This window comes from Pholis gunnellus, assembly GCF_910591455.1.
Source record: "Pholis gunnellus genome assembly, chromosome: 9".
In the NCBI taxonomy this organism is placed as follows: Eukaryota; Metazoa; Chordata; class Actinopteri; order Perciformes; family Pholidae; genus Pholis; species Pholis gunnellus.
This window is the reverse complement of record NC_136535.1, coordinates 14,020,789-14,039,872: the sequence shown is the minus strand read 5'-3', so window position 1 is coordinate 14,039,872 and position 19,084 is coordinate 14,020,789. Positions and strand designations below refer to the sequence as shown.

General features: G+C 45.3%; 1 protein-coding gene across 4 annotated transcripts in view; it reads right to left on the bottom strand.

The window, feature by feature from the left end:
- sipa1l3 (signal-induced proliferation-associated 1 like 3) overlaps positions 1 to 19,084 on the bottom strand; it is a 61,187-nt gene that overhangs the window by 8,008 nt on the left and 34,095 nt on the right. For all 4 annotated transcript variants that reach the window (XR_013767219.1, XM_079166151.1, XM_079166153.1 and 1 more), the window contains exons 3-17: positions 17,901 to 18,602; positions 16,445 to 17,396; positions 13,702 to 13,832; positions 11,629 to 11,817; positions 10,844 to 11,018; positions 10,092 to 10,195; positions 8,295 to 8,452; positions 7,616 to 8,198; positions 6,685 to 6,783; positions 6,385 to 6,560; positions 3,458 to 3,709; positions 3,124 to 3,306; positions 2,520 to 2,644; positions 1,853 to 1,968; positions 1,335 to 1,768 (exon numbers count right to left, since the gene is read on the bottom strand). Coding sequence is in view for 3 of the 4 variants with exons in the window: in XM_079166151.1 (XP_079022277.1) it covers positions 1,335 to 1,768; positions 1,853 to 1,968; positions 2,520 to 2,644; positions 3,124 to 3,306; positions 3,458 to 3,709; positions 6,385 to 6,560; positions 6,685 to 6,783; positions 7,616 to 8,198; positions 8,295 to 8,452; positions 10,092 to 10,195; positions 10,844 to 11,018; positions 11,629 to 11,817; positions 13,702 to 13,832; positions 16,445 to 17,396; positions 17,901 to 18,359 (4,136 nt within the window). In the remaining variant the exon portion in view is untranslated. The remainder of the gene's footprint in view (positions 1 to 1,334; positions 1,769 to 1,852; positions 1,969 to 2,519; positions 2,645 to 3,123; positions 3,307 to 3,457; positions 3,710 to 6,384; positions 6,561 to 6,684; positions 6,784 to 7,615; positions 8,199 to 8,294; positions 8,453 to 10,091; positions 10,196 to 10,843; positions 11,019 to 11,628; positions 11,818 to 13,701; positions 13,833 to 16,444; positions 17,397 to 17,900; positions 18,603 to 19,084) is intronic.

Here is a 19,084-nt window from a genome sequence, read left to right as displayed (position 1 = left end):
ACACATACGATTGGCCATGTCACAGAAAGCTGATAGATGATGCAAGGTCAGCTAATTTAACAGAACAAAAGATGAAAGAGTTCTGTGTTCAAATCATCTTACATCATATGATTTAATTATTTACCCCTTTTCAGGATCATTCAAATACTTCATGTCACAAAAAGAGCTTTAAAGTTACAATGTTACTCTGTTTCGTTCTCTCTGTCAATAAGAGGTAAACCAGAGATCCAAATAGTGTGCGCAGCTTAAAACACATTTTACTTTTAAGGAACAGTTCAACATTTTGGGACACAAGCAATAATAAGCACCCATTAAGTGTGATAATTAGTAAACATTAGCAGTACAGGTAGGTGGCTTTTTGTTACATTTGGACATAGCCAGGCTACCTGTTTCCTCCTGTTTCAAAGAGCATACTCCCTAAAATGTCAAACTATTCCTTTAAGAAAGAAGACATAATGATCTTGCGATTAAATGACAGTTGCGGGAGCTCCTCTGAAATGTACGGCTCCCGTAAACATGTGCAATAAATGTTCAGAGCACAGATATTTGAGTTTATAGTTCAGCTCTTTATATGTGTTGTCTTTCCACATTAATATATTCATGCATAATTCATTCTTGCAGAATACATCTTACTCTCCTCCTCTTCATTGGTCAGGCAATGAAGAGGAGGAGAGTATGCCATTAAAGTTCACACAGCAGGTACTATGCTACTGACTGCTGATACAACACCTTTAACAGCAAAGGGATAAACAGCAGATGAGTTACGAACTGCAAGTACCATCATTAATCACCCAATAACACCTACTGTAAACTCTGACCAAAACAAAGCATAGACCTTACAACAATATCTGATAAACTGTGTCCTAAAGCCTTCTGGTCTAATTTTACGTCTATATTATGTTGATGGTCCAACACATCTCAGGCACAGTCGATGGCACTCGATGGGGTTTAAACACAGATTGTTTTAATCCAACACAGAGCGGCCGAAGCCTGCGCATGTTTGTGTGTTTTATGATGTGGGGGAAGCAAGTGCACCAGCAGAAGAGATCACATGACGATCTGTATGTTTTACAAGGATTAGGCTGCTTTAATCTTTAGTGTATCCTTTAAAGATAGATTTCCATGTGTTCCATTTCTTTTAAAGAAGCTGGTGGTGGTAAATAACGGCTACTTGGTGCATCATTCACTTAAGTCTTAAAGTTATTAAGGACACACATTCTCCATGAAGCTGAGCAACATTTAACTGCAACCCTCTCTCTCTATATAATAAAAGCCATTCATTGAGGTTAATGTTATTTTTCACAGAAGATGCCTCTCATCAGTGAGACACCTACCTGGGCTTGAAAGCATCCATTTTCTCGGCGCTGGAGCCCGGAGGCGGGAATGTCCTGGTGCGGTACCCTTTGTTCTGATTAGCTGAGGCTGCTACGATGGGCGAGGACTCTCGTCTCCTCGCCTCTCCGCTGCTGCCGCTGCCGCTGCCGTTTCCCACGGACAGCTCCTGGACGCCGCTGTAGGAGTGCATGGGCTTGTGGGACTGGCTGTTGGACATGTTTCCCTGCCGATTGTTGTTGTAGTGGGTTGAGGCGTCGATCCCGCTGTCGTTAGACCCTCCCTTGTTGAGAAGGTCGGGGTCAGGGTCCACCGGGTCGCCGCCTCCTCGCTCTCCTCCGGCTCCTCCGTCGAACCAGCGCTCGTCGCTGTGGCTGCTGGAGGCGTTACTGGACAGAGTGTTGCTGCTGGAGTGGCTGGAGTACGGAGTCTCGCCCTGCAGAGGACAAGACGTTTAGACAAACTCAGAGGCAACGAGCCAAAGAAGACGAATGAAATGAGACGGGGTGAGGACACAGACCTTCGAGTGTCTGTTCGGAGAGTCTTTCCCCGGGACATCCTGTCGGGTTGGTCTCCTCTGCCCCCCTCCACCCCCAGGACCCCGAGACGACGGCACTGGGACATGCCAGAGGGGTTCTAGACAGAAACACACACAGACACTCACAGGATTAAAGAAAATTACACTGAACCTCTATGGTTGGCAAAGAGGATTAAATACTTATAGCACATTCAAACACTGACCTCCACCCACGCACAAAATCACACTCTGTTATCTCTACTGGGTAACACACACACACACACACGCACGACAAAACAGACATTGAACGCAGTTTAAGACAAGTCTGATTAATTTACAACCTGCAACAAATTCTTTTTTGGCCACACACTTCCAGTTGCCTGTTTGCAGATATGAGGCAACATTATTATTATTTTGGAGTTGTGTTTTTGGCCACCTGATTAAGTCCTGTCACTCTGTTTTATCTCTGTTTTGGTCTCTACCAACTAATGAGAAAAATATCTGCTCAACTATGTTCACCAGCAAGTCGATCACTGTCTGTCTGCTGCTTGGAGCTGAACAGGTAGCGCACAGTGCGGCTTTTTTGAGCTCTTTTCTGAAAAAACATACAATTATTGATTAAAGGAGTATTCACAACATTAGCTGCTTGCAGTTTCTGAAGGTGGTGTACCTGTTTTGCAGCGCTCCATGGTGCTTTCCTGACTGGTGAAGCCCGAGGAAGACTCTCCACTGGAGGTGACGTCCACACTGAAATGGGGCTCATAGGGCAGCAGGGGGCGCTGTCCTGCTCCATATCTACACAGATGGATCATAGGAGGAGGGGTGGCATTAATAACCACATTCATGCCACTCAGTTATATGAAACAACAAAAATGTGTGGGTAAATTACTCAAATGAAACTCCAAAGAAAAGCCCTTAAAATGTAGCGTGAGGATTTGAATTTCTGTTTTGCATTCTGATGGCAGTTGAATAAAACACATTTATCCGGTTGGGCGAGATGTTATCAACCTCCACACAGTGAGGAAGAGCCGCCCACACACCAGATCCTTCCTCAAGGAGACAGTGTGTTCATACACGTCTAACTGCAGACCTGACACATTAGTCAGCCTCATCGCATAAACAGATATAATCCACCTCGAGCAAACAAAACAGTAGTTAGGAGTTACATCAGACATGTTTAATCAAGATTAAAAGAGGAATGGAGGAGAGCTCGGAAAACGAATAAGACTCACACACACACACACACACACACACACACACACACACACACACACCTGTCGGGGGAGGGTTTGTAGCGTACGAAGGGCCCTGGTGTGATTCCAGGCGGCCCCATCGTGGAGAGGCCGACTAGGCCGGAGGAGGGTGAGGAGAAGCTGGCAGAGGGGTTTCTGTAGGGCAGCCCTCTGTCGCCTCCTGCAGGAGACAGATTGTAGTGGTTCTCTGGGTAGCTCACTGGCCTGGAGGGGACACAAAGAGGGTGACGGTTAACCAGCAGAACAGCAAACAGACAGCAGAGAGGTGAGGAATACGAGTAAGGCTGCTACAGAAACACAAGAAACCATTCATCTAAATTAAGTGAGAAACATGCTGCTGCAAAAAAAGTCTCACCTCTTAGAGTTGAGGTGCTGGGGCTCCCTGTAGGGCACAGGCATCAGGGTCTTGTGTGAGCGGGACAGTGGAGGAGGAGGGGGACCCATGGGGGCCCAGCGCTGATGGTTGGGGACACTGTGGAGCCCTGGAGGAATGGGTGGGCTGTCCCATCGCCACGTCTGGCGAGGGGAAGGCCGGTAGCCGGCCGCCAGGGGCTCAGGTTCTGGCTTCTGCTCCATGGTCTTCATCTCATACTCCTCTGTGCAGCCCCTAAAGACACGGAGAGAGGAAGGGAGATCCAGCAAAACAAGTCAATCCAGTCCACGCTCCCCTCTTCTGTGAGTTTAGTGTGTGAAAACTGTTCAAAATATCTCAATTTCTCAAATCAGGCCATGAAAACAACTGAAATGTTTTCATGTTCTCATAGTAGCCTCTAGCTAGCCCAAGATCCAGCACATATCTTTTACACATCATCATTATTTCATTCACAGCCCATTACAGGAGGGCAGGAGGCATTAAATACGCATACAGGATGTAGTCAAGAAGAGACAAATGCCGAAAGGAAGAGAGAGAGAGGGATGGCCATGACGGTGGAGGAATGGAGTGAAATACCGTGAGGTGAGAGGGTTGGAAAAAAGATTGGAGATGCAAAGATTGAAATAAGAGCGATGAGGACGCAGTGTGTGCCTGAAAGAGTCGGTTCAGCCAAGTAATGATTATTTTCACTATAAACCAATCTGCAGAATGTATTTTTGATTAATCCTTCAGTGTAAAAATGTCACAATGATGTCGTCTTTAACAGTATTATTTGGTCTGACCGACGTTTACTGTCATTGAAGACAAGCAAATATTAATTTCTTTCCTTTAAAAAGGGTTTCTATTCTTTTAAATTAGCATTTTTATGTTTAATGTATTATGTAGAGCACTTTGAATTGCCTTTGTGTATGAAATGTGCTATTTCAATAAAATGACCTTGACTTGAACAATTAATGGATAATTAAAATTGTTGCAGATACATTTTCTGTCTATTGACTAATTAATTAAACAACATTTTATTTCAGCTATAACCCAAATTGTATAAAAAACAACAAACAAACCCAACTATTAGGGACTATTTCTCCACCAGAACATAGTTCCAGTTAAAACTGTACATACACAGTGAACAGTTTGGATTCGTCTAAATAACAGGGACATTATTTTAGCAAAGATAAATGTCTGTAAAAAAAGTAAATATAGTTTTTTCAGTATACAATACATTAAAATAAATACCACCAAAGGTATCTGCATGAATACATAGCAGCAGAGGTAAGTGAAAAAATATGTTTTTTATAATTTGGGTGAACTGATTCTTTCGCGTTTAACCTGGATTCATTGTAGAGCCTGGTGACACTAAACCCTCTACTGCACCTACTCTGCTACAAGACAGTAAAACATTATCAAATGAAAGCTGTAGAGATGTAAACACAGCGCGCACACACATCAACGCGCCTGTAGAAAATATGAATACTATGTATAAACAGTGCACAATCACTAAATAATGAACATGATCACAACACATGGTCAGGACACGTTGATCAATCAAGGAATACTACCAACTCAACCAATACCCGTACAGTTACACAGCAGTAGTACAAACCTTAGAGAGAGCGGAGTCTACGTATGTTGACATGCAGTGTTTCTTCCATCACGCTGGCAGATGTGACACAGCTGTAGCTCCCGAGACACACGTGGTCAAACACACTACAACATCACACCTTCTCTCCTCTGGATCCCTCCATCTTACATGAGCACGGCAACCAGTCAGAGCAGAAAAAAACACTTCCAACTCTGGTTTCTCTTTCTTTCTTTCTTTCTCTCCTCCACCCACCTCTCTCACTCTCTCAGTGGTGTTGAGACACGTCCTCCTCACCGAGCGCTTCTCTGCCTCTCCAACTCAATAAACCCTGCCTCTTTCTCTTTCCCTCCCTCTTCATTCGCACAGGGCATACATTTTTAATTAATCACTTCCACTCGTTTATTTATTTTATGCGATCCTTTTTTTTTCTCCCTGCAGAATCCAAGCCTTAATCTCATGCAATCTGCTTGCCTGGCACACAACGGCAAACGAGTCCGAGAGAGAGAGAGAGAGAGAGAGAGAAAGAGAGAGAGCGAGAGTGGGGGATGAGTGAAATACAAGACTCTTAATTATCAGCTGCTACTTGAGAGAGAGCGTGCATGTGTGTGTGTGTGTCAAAGGGATTTAACTTGGTGTAATTAAACTGCCTCAAACATTAAAGATATCTAACCACTGTGCGATCACACAACCCGCCACAATTACTGTATTTAAAAGCCCTGGTTCTCAGTGAGAAACACACACAGCCACTGTGGTTATTCTTCACCTCCACAACCGCTCTGTAACACCACATCAGCGTCTCATAAGGCCTCGTTATTCTGTCTTTGTCAAGGCCGTGTGTGCAGATGAAAGGATGGAAGAGGATGACGGGAGGGGAAAGAAATAGATTGTGGGAGGAGGGGAAACAAGGCGATAGTAAGCTGAGCGAGATGAGGCTACATACAAAGGACAGGGAAACAAAGAAAAGCAGATTTCTTTTAATTCCCATTAAACAAATGCTTCTTTCTTTTTTTGTTGTCGCCATGCTTCATTCCGCCTATTTCCTCTCGAACCACACATCGTTTCTTTCTCTCCGTTCGTTTGCTTCCTCTTTTCACGCACTCCCACACAAAATCCTCCCAGAACATTGGAGTCTGGCCATTACCTCACCAGTGCTTTTGTGTGTGTGAGTGAGCAGCGTCCTGCACTCACTCCGGCTCGCTCTTGTCCTTCCACTACTGCCTGCTAACACTCAGCAATGCTGTTGCCTACCTCCTCAACATCTGTATTCACCAAAGCCGCTTTCAAAATGAGGCACTCTCGTTAGTTTAGCTTCAAAGACATTTTAACACACCTGCGAGGCCCACCCTCTTCGTACGGAGGGATGATGATGACTTTGACCGTGACCGACGTCCTCAGCAGGTCGATCATCTGCTCGTGAGTCAGCGTCACCGCGGCCACCTTGCAGATCTCCACCAACCGACTGCCCTGTCTCAGTCCTGCCTGCCAGGCAAAGCCATATTCCTCCACCTGCATAACAAAAAACACCAAACACCCCCAAAAAAAGTCTTCAAACAAGCCAGTTATGTAGAGCCAAGAATCCTCCTAGATGAGTATTTGAGGTCTGGTGTGGCAGATGGTCATCTGACGGTACCTCAGCCACAGTGCCGTCCAGACGAACATGGAAGCCCAGTTGTCCCAGTCCGTTTCTTCTCAGAGTCATGTCCACCGTCTCACACCCCACCGTCAAGGACTGACCAAGGAGAGGACATAATGTGAATAAATAAGTATTAGATTTACAGTATGTAAAGTCTTATGTATCTGGGTATCTTCTAAAACAAAGGAAACATCATAAAACAGCATGAAAGGGGAATTCAATTAGCAGGAAGAGCATTAAACTGAAATATATCAGAAATATTAATATTCACACAAAGTACCAGGTGACGTAATCTGAAACAATGCATATATTTGCTACTGTTAGAAAGATTGACTCTTTTTTTAACTATAGATATTTTGTTTTCTGTTGGATTAACACAGGATTTATCACAGTATTATATTCCTCTCATCAACCAGCTGACAGATTGAGTTATACGGTTGCATAAACTACCTTGATGCTCGATGATGTTTGAGTTCATATTTTGACATGAATCTAATAGGCCTGATAGGCCGTAGATTATTATTAACTTTAGCTCTGACACATTATTCAGGTTTTCCAGGATGCAGATGTAAGAAAACAGAGCAGATCTCCAACATTTAAACAATACCCAACAAAGGCAGAGAAGAGGAAAACCGCAAGCTAGTAAACAGCTTGACTACGCCACATTAACTAGCGCTGGTACAGAGAAACAGGAAATTGGGGAGAGTAAGATGCAAAAAAACACTTTCTGAGGACGGGAATTAATTCAAAACATTTGTTCGGCCTCAAGGATACACACATTACCATCAAATGTAAATATAACTTTGTTTACATCCGATAACATACTACGGTCCCAAAAACAACACAAGCGATGTGCTTCAAAAGGTCACTGAGATTTACATTTCCTGGTCTGGTAGTCACTGACCCTCTACAAGCTCTGAACGCTCACCTTTAACCTCTGCACCACCTCCCTGATGTCCTGTGCACAGCCTTCCGGGACCCGCACGGCGATGTGGTCTCCTCTGCCGTAGAAGATCTTCAGCGTCAACCGCTCCGGTGTCCAGCCGATCACGTCCGCACAGAAACAGTTGAACACCACCTCTTTGGTGGAGCAGTCTGTGAGGAGGACGTATTCGGCCGACAAACCCAAGGCACAGGGCAGCTCCGTGCCACCTCCGCTGAAGTCCTGGGCCTGGACCCTCCAGGCGATGGCCCCCGCCGCTCCCAGCTCCGCGCCCTCTCTCGCCTTGGAGCGTTCCCGCTTTTTAGACGCGAGAGAGATGAGGTTGTTGAGCTTGCCGGCTGAGTCGAGCGGCGTGCTGCTGACGTAATTCTCAGCCAGGTCACGCAGGTACTCCTGCCGCGTTCGCGTCGCCATGGTGTGGAACTTCTCCGACTTGTGCGCTGCAGTTTCTGCGTTGATGACTTTGGCTAGAAGGAAGTTACGAAAGGTTTCTGGGTCCCGGAACGTGACGCCGCTGGGGATGGGTGGGCCGAAAGGAGGCACATCCTTCATTCGCGTCACAGCAACGCTAAGAGAAAAGGTGGGACAGATTTAAAGAGTGAGAAACAATCTTTTTCTTTATTATAGTTGTGTATATGTACTTATTCTGTTAAAAAAACTTTACCTGTAACAGGTGCCTTCAGAGCAGGGGTTGTGCACACGGACAATAACAAAGACATGCTGGAAGTGTGAGCGGATATTCTGCGGGGTGAAAGGCATCGCTCCCGGCTCTTGAAAGATTATAGTGACGATGTCGTTCCCTATGTGCCTCTTTCTCAGGAGCTAAGGAAGAAGAGATGAGAGATAAAAAAAAAAAAGACAAAATGAATAAAATGAGCCAACATAACTGCCATTGACACAACTGACTCAGTGAACTATAAGAGAGAGAGTCTGACACGGGAAACGAGAGACACCAAACAACAGTTCTTTGTGTAATTCATTTTTCGGATGCTGTTTGGGCTATTTGTGTCCGTGTGTGAGCTGGTTTGTCCGTCTATCTGTGTTGGTGTAGAAAGACACGGCACAGAGTGCAGGCTGTGTCTGTGGAGCGCTGCTTGCCAATCCTCTCTTCATCTGCAGAGGGAAGTGTGTGAAAGTACCAATTATGTAATCCTATCCGGCCCACTGTTTGGACACAGAAACACAAACATTCTGCAGTGTGGTGCCACAGGAGCATCCTTTACTCGCGCTAACTTCTGCCCGATGTAGTGGTTTGAAAAGTTTAACTATTGTGGTTAGAATTGATCATTTGGAGAGAAGAAGTCTGGGATCTTGTATCTACATCTTGACTATTTTCTATTTTAGCATCCTTTCTAAATATAACTAAATACTGCTGACATGTAAGATTCAACAGGTATGTACTATACATTTCATCACTGGTCATACAAAGTGAGTGTGCAGGCCTAGCTGTTCCTCTGTCCTGAATGAAAGAGCCTCCACAGGATCTATATTTCTACTTCCCTCCTCCTGCCGCCTCTCATCCACAACAGGTTCTATGTAATGTCAGATGCTGCCACCTAGAGGTTCATCTCAGCAGGTACACCTCATTGCTGCCGCACTGTCTCAACCTCTGGATGGAGTTAAAGTCCCATTTATTAAAATTACACTCTGATGTAAGAACATATATGAACTGTTAAAACAAACTTTTAATTGACTCAATTAAAAAGGTGCAACCTGCGCATTTCTTGTTTACTCACCATTTACAAGATGTTTAACCGATTATTTAAAGATGATGAAGCTTGTTAGTAATAAACAGATTGCTGTGGGCATTGGTGATAAGAGTCCAGTACTCCAAGCCACAATATTAATTTATTCTCTTTTATATTGTTATGTTAGAAATAGCCTACACCACTGACACATAGTAAACTAATCCTGAGCACCCACACGGCTTGTTGTGAGAACATGTGTGAGCCTCTCACGCAAACACTTAATGCAAACTATTAATAATACCCACAAGCAAAATGTGATCTTACACACCGTTCACTGACACACGCAGTCCACGCTGCAAACCCACAGCACCCAGGAGAACGTGTAGGAAGGCAGCTTTATTTAAAGGAGTAAAGGGAAAAAAGAAAAAGAAAAAAGGGAGAAAATAAAGAAACTACTCACTACTGAACCCCACCCAGCTCTTATCCAGTAAAAGAATGAGAGGCAGAGAGAGGGTAGAAGAAAAAGCCAGTGAGTAAGAAAAGACACAACACGAGAGGCTGAATTAAAGAGGGAAGAGACTCTAAATGAGTGACACAAGTCACGATGAATTCTTGCTGTGGTTTATGACACAGAGCAAACAGAAGAGGCTTCAACCAACGGCCACAGACAGACTGTGGGTGACAAGAAAGGAACGCTGTGGATGCCTTTCTCAGCTGTACACACAATTACAGGCCTGAGACTCAACATACGATGGGGGGTCATGAGCGCATACCTGCTGTGGGTTGTTGGGCATGTACGGCAGCATGGTGGACACGTGGAACATGACCTCGTAGCCCTGGTAGGTGGTGTACAGGGAGTGGGTGCCCGTAGAGTCCGCTGGAGAAAGAGATTTTAAATTTCCCGTGAGACGTTGTTCACTACAGATGACACTGTGATGTTGTTTTAGATACCAAAAGTGTGATCGTTCAAACAGATGTTTTTCCAGGGATCATGAGGATGCCAAGTCATTCGCTGTGCTTTTCCTGGGGTTATGACACTTGGCCTGGCTATAACTCTTCAGACATGGAATACATAACTTTATTAGCAACATCTGGGTTGTAAAAATAATGGATTTTGTATTATTGGTCTGTTTTATGTAAATGTTCCATGCGGCTTTATTCCAGCATGAAAGGAATGAGACACGATGCTTGTTAGTGGAAAACGTCTCACTGCTGGAGAACAGGAGTGGAAGTTGTTGTTATGATATGGAGGGTTTTATGTTCCCTCAAATCAGTAAAGGATCTAAACACTGAAGACTTATATATGCGTGTATCTTGAGGGTGAGGCAGGCTCGGCCTGTTTCTCTTTAGTGCATCTCCTTATCAATTTCCTTGTTAATTCAATCTGTTGTTTTGAATATGTGCCATGATGAAAATGCCGAGAAAGTATTCTTAAGATTACAAAGAGCGTAGGATTGCCATCTTGACTTTTATGCGTTTATTCAGACGCAGTGCATGTCTGAAAGGGGCTCTTCCGAAGACTCACTCTTTGTGTCCAGCTGTGCAGCGTATTTGGTGAATCCTTTGAGAAGGACCTGCTCCCCCAGCAGCTCCAGGAAGGCAGAGAAGGCGGGTGACGCCTCCTCGTTGTTGTACATCTCCTCCTCGGTGCTCTGGCCCGCACGGCACAGCAGAACACCCACCTTGTGCTTCTGACTCAACTGCACGGCAGGAGAGAGACAACATTAACATCGCGCACGCACACACACACACATACACACACAGCTGAACCACTGCAGTCTGAACCGTGTGCTTTTAATGCAACTTGATGTCAAAGTGGACGGTACAACCCCGATGGATATATGGATGCACTTAAATATTGAGCACCACTTCAATGCTGTTAAAAAAAAAAAAACACCTGCACAAACAAAAACAATCCGACTGCAGGGAAAAACACCTCCGCCTTGCACTTCACCCTCCATTAAATAAAAGGCGAGATAACGTGGCTGAACATTTAGAGCTTTTATGGTTACACACTCATGCTCAAACACGCCACTCCCTGCTCCACTCAGCTTTCACTGACCTCAGTCCGATTCTGTACTCTGCACCAACACCTAATCAGTTATATTTCACTTTTAAACACTATCTGAGCAGCACCACAAGCCTCTGTGTTACTTATCAGGTCAGATTGTTCTGCTTTACTCAGCAAGCCTGACTCAAAGCCATTTTAGCTATTTCAATTTCAATGGAGGCATCTGGGGTCAACTGTCGAATTCCCAGTTTTATCAAACGAGACCATAAATGAAATGCAAACACAGACGCATAACTCACCCCCTGTTCGTCCAGTTTGAGAAGCTGCTCGGTGACTTTGGGTGTGCTGAGCGCCAGCCTCAAACAGGACACGCTGAGCTCAGGGACCACCTGCTCCAGGACCTCCTTGAGCGGCAGACCGCGCACGGTGCCGTGCCTCCCCGTGGACGCCACCGCATCCTCTAAAATGGAGCCTCGCAGGGTCACAAGCTGAACGTGGGGACAGAAAAAAATGATTTTAAGGATATAAATATCTAAAATCACAACAAAAATGTCAGGAAGTTACTCCACTAGACGCATTAACAACAGTTTTTGGTGGAAGAAATACAAATTAATTTTCATATGGTCCCCTTTCATTCATCGCTTTACTCAGAACAGGAGCCGAAATATTATCACTATCACCTTTACTACTCATCGTAGCTACTCTCTCTCTCTCTCTGTCCAACGCACACACGCACAGACACAGACACACACACAGACACACACACACACACACAGACACACACACACACACACACACACAGACACAGACACGCACACACACACACAGACACAGACACAGACACAGACACAGACACAGACACAGACACAGACACACACAGTGAAAGTGCTCTGTGTGAAGGATTTTAGGTCGAGCAGTATTGTGAATTAATATTCTGCTCAGTGTTGTGCTGCCACAGAGTGCTTTGCTCCCCGGTGAGAGGAAATTGACCTGCTTCAAAACAGTGAGGCTATAATAACCTCAGATACAGTTGGGAGGAATGGGCTGTTCCTTCTCACCGCCCGCACACACACACAAACACAAACACACTTACAACTACACACACAAATGCGGCTTCATTAAAAATGCATGGCAGACTCCGGAGCTGGCAGGGGCCGGAGAGACAGTTGAACCTCGGAGGCTCGGGTGTGCCGCAGATAAATGAAACCTGACTGACACTCGCATGAAGTTATGGAGCTTTCCTTTCAACTCGGCGGCTTCTGTGCGACCGAGCAGCGAGGGAGTGTGACACGCTGGGCAGGAAACGTCAGAGGGCTGCGTGCATTAAGTGTGTGATGGAGGCAGAAAGAGGAAGTCTCTCCACCTCGCTGCGTCAGCACTGCTGCACAGAATTAAATGACAGAATTAAGGAGGATGGATATTTGAGAGCAGCTGCGGCTTGAGAGCAATCAATCTCTTTTTTTTTTCCTGTGTGGGAACAGTAGGCCCGGGTGTGCTGTGTGTGTCCGTTAGCTGAGCTCTGTGTACTTAGATGGCGGAGAGGCTCCATTGTTACACCAGCGCTAAGGTGATGAGGCCAGGCAGCCATGTAATCCAGCTAGAACCAACACAGGGCCAGAGGAAGAGCGACACGAACACAACGAACAGAAGCAAACGTTGCTGTTTATTTGAGTTACTTTGATGTCACTACACAGGTGTTTATAACACATTAAGAAGGTCGTACTAACTATTCATACAGAAGACTAACATTGATTGATGCTAGCGCTGCAACTAAAGATTATTTTTGTTTAAGATTAATCTGCCAATTATGTTCCTGATTAATCAATTAAACACGTCATTAAACAATCAACTGGAACATGTGAATATTTGGCATTTTTCTGCTTGTAAAGCCTTATCCAATTGTTTGTTGATAATGAGTTGATATTGTTGTTATAGTCTGGTGCTGTGGAGGCAAAAGCTCTGAAAGTAAATGAACGTGAAAGACGTGTTTGTAGTCTTTGAATAAATCTGAGGGAGAATCTTCACTAGTTCTCCATGATCACCAGCCCACCACTTAAAGCTTTACGAGTATTTGAGCCATCAAAGTGGAGAAGTGGTTGGGTGTGCTTCCTGTGAGAGCAGCCAGTGTTTGGTTTGGCTTTGGTGAGACCGCGCAGGTGGAATTTTCCACTGGCCAAGAGGAGCGAGGAGAGAGAGGGGGGTGAGTGGTGAGGGGGGAGGTCAAAACCAGGGCAGAGAGGGTGAGGAGAGTCATGGGTAGGAACAGGGAGGTAAAATAAAAGTAGGAACTAATTCATGCACAGCGTGCACACTCACAGCGACTCATCACCGTCACTCAGAACAAACACACACAAGCGGCGGATCGTTCTTACCTCACTTGTTCTGACGATGAGGCGGTACTGGTACTGGTCTTTCAGGTCTTTGGTGTCTTCCAGCTTCTCCCTGCGGATGCTCAGGGCCACAGCGCCCATCTTATCGTCGGTCCCAAAGTAGTTTGAGTGCTCTATGTGAAGGACAACAGGAGATGGAGATCAACGTTACGGTTCGTGTGGAGGAGAAACATGTCTGAATAGGGGTTTGTGTTTCATCTGTGGTTGGATACATACACAGCTGATCGGTTGTTGGTTTTATACACAGAAAGACCAGAGTATGTATGTAAGTGTTAGTCAAACAGGTGATGAATGATTTCAGCATCTTTATCAGCAAAAAAGTTGTATCTTCTAAAATGTGATATTCCTGTTTTTCTCAATCTCTTATGATAGTAAACTGAAAGATTTGGGGTTTTCGACAGTTGGTCGAATAAAATGAGACAATTAAATATTTCAAATATGACACTTGAATATGTCAACTGTTTACCAACAGTTATACAATATTATAAAACGTCTATGGACCAAAAAATGAATCAAGAAAACCAGAATTGTATTCTCACTCTTCTGTAGTACTAAACCTTAACTAAACGTTTTTAGGTTTTGGATTGCTAATCGCCAACTTTTATTTTATCTTTAAAAAAACAAACAATTAATCATTCACTTTGAAAAATGTTTTTCTGCAAATCAAAGATGTCAAACGTCTAAAAATGCCACAGGCTGTTTAAACTCAAGCAGCTGGACAAAAACGTTACATAAATAAAATTGTGTGTAAAACTGGAAATATTAAAGTAAATATCTCAGTTAAGAATTAGTAAACAAGACTCTATCCAGGTATTCAATCCCAGGTTTTGGTATCATGTGATACTTGGTACTACAATTTGTAGCATCAGTAACAAAAAGGCATCATGGTTTAATATAATAAAGAGAGAGAACATGTAGCTCTGTATGTGTAATAAGCAGGACTGGCAGAAGAGGGGCATTGAGTCAAGGACAGGACTAACACAATGACATGCTAACTAGTAATCAATACTCAAGTAATTACAAAATAAATTTTGCTGACACAAGGGAATAAAATACCATTCACTACTGTGTGTAACAACAAGACTGTATACACAATATAGACACAAGAAACAAACAAAAACAGAGTGTCATAAGTTGCCAATTAACATGCGGTGGCTTGTTACCCGTGTTGGCACACAACCTAACCATCCAATAAGAGGCTGCGACAAAGCTTTCAACGCACTTCACCAGCATCTCGCATGTCCTCTTCTAAAGCTCCTAAGCTAAGCCGCGGTAATGCCAACGCCACAGGCAGCGTGGGAGTCCAAAGACAATTTCTCCACACACTCGGGGAGAAATCCAGCTCGACAAGTCTTCCTCCTCTATCCCCCGTCTGACTGGAGTGAACCGAGATGACGTACGCGTTCAGAGACTTTAGCTTTAGCTTCCGTGCCATGTCATGTGGGGGGGGGGGGGGGGGGATGTCAGCTCTTTGATGAGGCTTTCTCGCACAACGCAACACAATCACAGTTGCGTTCTGGGGGACAGCTAAGCTGGAAACGAGTCAGCAGAACATATTTTTGGAATGATAACCTTTATCTGTGAGGCTGCAGGCCTGTCTCTAACTCACACACACACATGCTTGCTCGCACACATGTGGTCCTAACAGCATCTGTCACTAATTAGGGTGCAGCCAGATGAAGTTTGCCGAGAGGAAGTTTCCTCCCCAGCGTCTGAAGAGGTGATGTTGACAAGAAATGCCAACAAACACGTGTACAACACACACACACACACACACCTTCCGTCTGTGGTGTTACTTCTGACACTGGAAACCACATGTAAAACTAAGCTGCAGTGGCTGACCATGGTAAGTGGTACTTGTGATTGTGCAGAAAGGCAGGTGGTGTATTATCAGCTCAGAGTTTGCCAACAGTCCAGTTGCAGGTACATGTGTAATAAAAACTCTGGGAGCGTTGCCAGCTCGGCCCGCTCTGCTCAGGCCCAGCTGGATATTAACAGACGCAGGAGGAGATTTGGGGAATGACACCGGAGGAACGAGATCTACGCTGAGGGGCCCAAATTAGAGCTTCTGAAATGTGAATAATCTGGTTTTATCACTCTTTTATGATAGGGGACTGAATGTGTTTGGAGTTTTGGACTGTTGGTCGAATAAAACATGACAACTAAATATTTAAAATATATTAAATAAACATATTATAAATATGTCAACTCTTTACCAACATTTTATAGACTTTTATAAAATATTATAAAATATTTATAGACCATAAAAGAATTGTATTCTCAGTCTTTTGTACTAAACTCAAACAAAAACATTTTAGGTTTTGCATCGCTAATCGCCAGCTCAGAAACTATGATGGATTTTTTTATTCTATTTTGCGTAATCAACTAATAATTTAGTCTATAAAAATGTCAGAGAATAGTTAAAAATATCTTAGTTCCTCTAGAGCCCGAGGTACCATCTTCCCGTCTAACTGAATCTTTATAAATAATCCATTGCAATTGCCTTGTTTTTGAAAGGTGCTATGCAAAAAAACTCCTACTTCACTACAAGTGGAATATAAAGAGTTTCAATTCAGTTTATAGCATCTACGAATTACAACATAAAACGTATGTTGTAATACTGCAAACCATAACCATGTATAGTCATTTTCTCTTTGATATGTCTGGTTCTTCATCAATGAATATGTGTGATATCTGAATGATAGTAAAAGTGTCTCAGTGTTACCTTTCCCATGGAAGTAGTCTCTGTAGTACCGGGCCCCCAGGTCCACATGCTCGATGCCGTACAGTTTCAGTCTGTCCAGTCTCGTGACCTGCTGTTCAATAGGCACCTCCAGCACCGAGACGCTGGCGTTGCTCCTCCTCAGCCAACCCCTCGTCCCGTCTCCTCCTCCGTCTCGCTCCGCTGACGAGCTGAGGAAGCTGATGTTGCGCTCCCCGTGGCCTCCGGTCTCATTGAGGAAGTGCGGGCAGCAGAGGAGCAGTGGGCTCGAGTTGTGGGCTCCGGGAGGCCGGTCCAGTGGGTCCACGCCCAGGGAAGGTGTCATGGAGCCGAGCTCGGGGCTCAGGGTGAGATCCTCTATGCTGGAGTAAACCGGGTCGTTCACACTCGGAGCTGTGGATCTGGAGGACAGGGACACTGACGCGGCTGACGCCCCTGTGGCGGTGTTCCTCCTCTGGGCGGCGTAGCCCCGCTGAGCCGCCGCCTCGTGGAGGTCAAACAGGATACTCTGAGCGTCGAAGTGGACAAAGCTCTTTGGGCACACCCACGGTTTGTAGGAGGCGTCTGCTGAACCCCGGCCTCCCCCATCCTCACTAGTCTCTCCCTTCCCTCCATCCAGCTCGCCGCGACTAGAGCTCCTGAGTTTCCTGAACAAAGAGGAGGTGCCCAGCGACGACTCCGTCCCGCCACTCTTCTTCCTGACTCTCTCGGCTCCGTCCTTTCTTCCCGTCCCTCTGTCGTCCCCACCTGACGGACCAGGCGAGGGAGCGTCTGGAACGCGCAGCACCTCCCCGAGGCGTACGGGTGCCGAGCTGCGCTGGTCGGGCCTCTCCTGGTGAAACTGGCTGAGCATGTCGAAGAAACTCTGCTCAGGAATGCCCTGGATGTCAATGGAGGAGGTGCTGCCATACTCTCTGAACAGGTTACCCATCCCGCAACCTCCACGAACCTCCACCTTGAAGCAGAAAGAGGAGAGCATTTTCAGTTCATGAAGATATATCAGTGGATACAAAACATTCATTTTAATATCAATATTCAAACACAACGTTAGGCCACGTGTGAAAAGCACCGTATTTGGTTCATTTCAAACAAACTCTGGTGAGAGTTTGCCTTCTAAGTTCGGTTAGTTTAGGCGGGAGGGAAAGCTGATGACTCAGCTCTGTCGTGGTTTGTTTGTATTGTGAAAGCAAGGCAGATCAACCAGAGGATTTTATTGTATTAAATATGAGAGCTTAGCGTGACACAATACATGACATGAGGTGGAGTTGCAGTCTCGGGTAATAGTGCTCATAATCTTGTTATTTCTTGGTAATCCCTCTTTGATATCAGAGAAGATACAAACACATATTAAATGCAGGAAAGTGCATCATGACCAGTCAAAGTAGTGCTCTACCTTTAATCCTCTTTGTTTGTTTGTACAAAGTTAGTGTAAACACACTTTAGGAGATTAAAGACCCACCTCATTCTCGTCCTGTTCGCTGAGCGTCACCTCGCTGTTTGAGCGCTGTCTCAGTGGAGGGAACACTCTCAGGCTGAACGGGCAGCTTCTTTCGACGCTAAACCCTCCTCCTCTGAACTCTACATCCTTGGACCGCCGCCGTGGCAACCTGGTAACTCCTCCCCGCACCAGACCGATGTCGGACGACAAAAATGAAGACATCGATGTGCCATCTCCGTGGTGAAAGCCGCCCATTTGCCCGTTTTCAAGCAGCGACTCCCTGGACTGCGCGCGGCGTGGGGGCCACTCTGCAATCCGCGCCCTAACACCCATTTTGGGCACGGAGATGCGTGGTTGGATGAACGGGTCAGCTGGGTGGCCATTTGGGGTGTGACGAAACGCAGTGTGCTGGGGGAACCCTCCTCCATCCAGGAGGTCTGAGGAGGTGCAAGTGACCCCTCGGTCTCTGTAGCTGTTCATGGCGCCCCAGGAGAGCTCAGGGCAGGGAGGCACGAGGCTGGCATCCCATGTCAGGAGGGGTGCTGGGAAACAAGAAGAGGAGGGGCCCCACACACACTCTGCTGACGGTGCTACGGCCTCCAGCTCCCAAAAACATCGCCTTTAACTGGCAGGGTGGAAAAGATCTCACTGGTCCATTGAGGACCAGCTTAGAGTCAGCTCTGATCGTCTTCTTCCTCCGACTAGTTTCAGTCTACCGCAGATCTGAGAACAGAAGAAGAAACAAAACAATCATTCCAACAAACCAGCTTCAGAGAATCTGCATCTGTTAAATCACAGAGCTTGTGTGACCCACATTTTCTCCACAGGCACAAAGAACAAACGAGCGCTGAATTTAGAAAAGAGCGAGTCACTCAACTGTAAAACAATGTAAGACTGTTAAGAGAGAGAGAGAGAGAGAGAATAAGGTGAGGGAATATGACAGAGGATTTCTTCCATTGAGTCTAATCTTCAGGAGGCTGACAAGGGATATTATTATCACACACTGTGTGCACTCGAGTGCATGTGCGTTCACACACAAACACCCAGAGGACAGGAACGCTGTAGCAGCTCTGCTGCAGATTAAAACAACTGAAACACTTCAGCTAATATTATCAGCTGCAGATTTAAACAGATTGAGTACACAGACAATTTAAACATCTCATCACTGTTGCATATTCACTACTCGTGTGTATTGTCTCTCATTT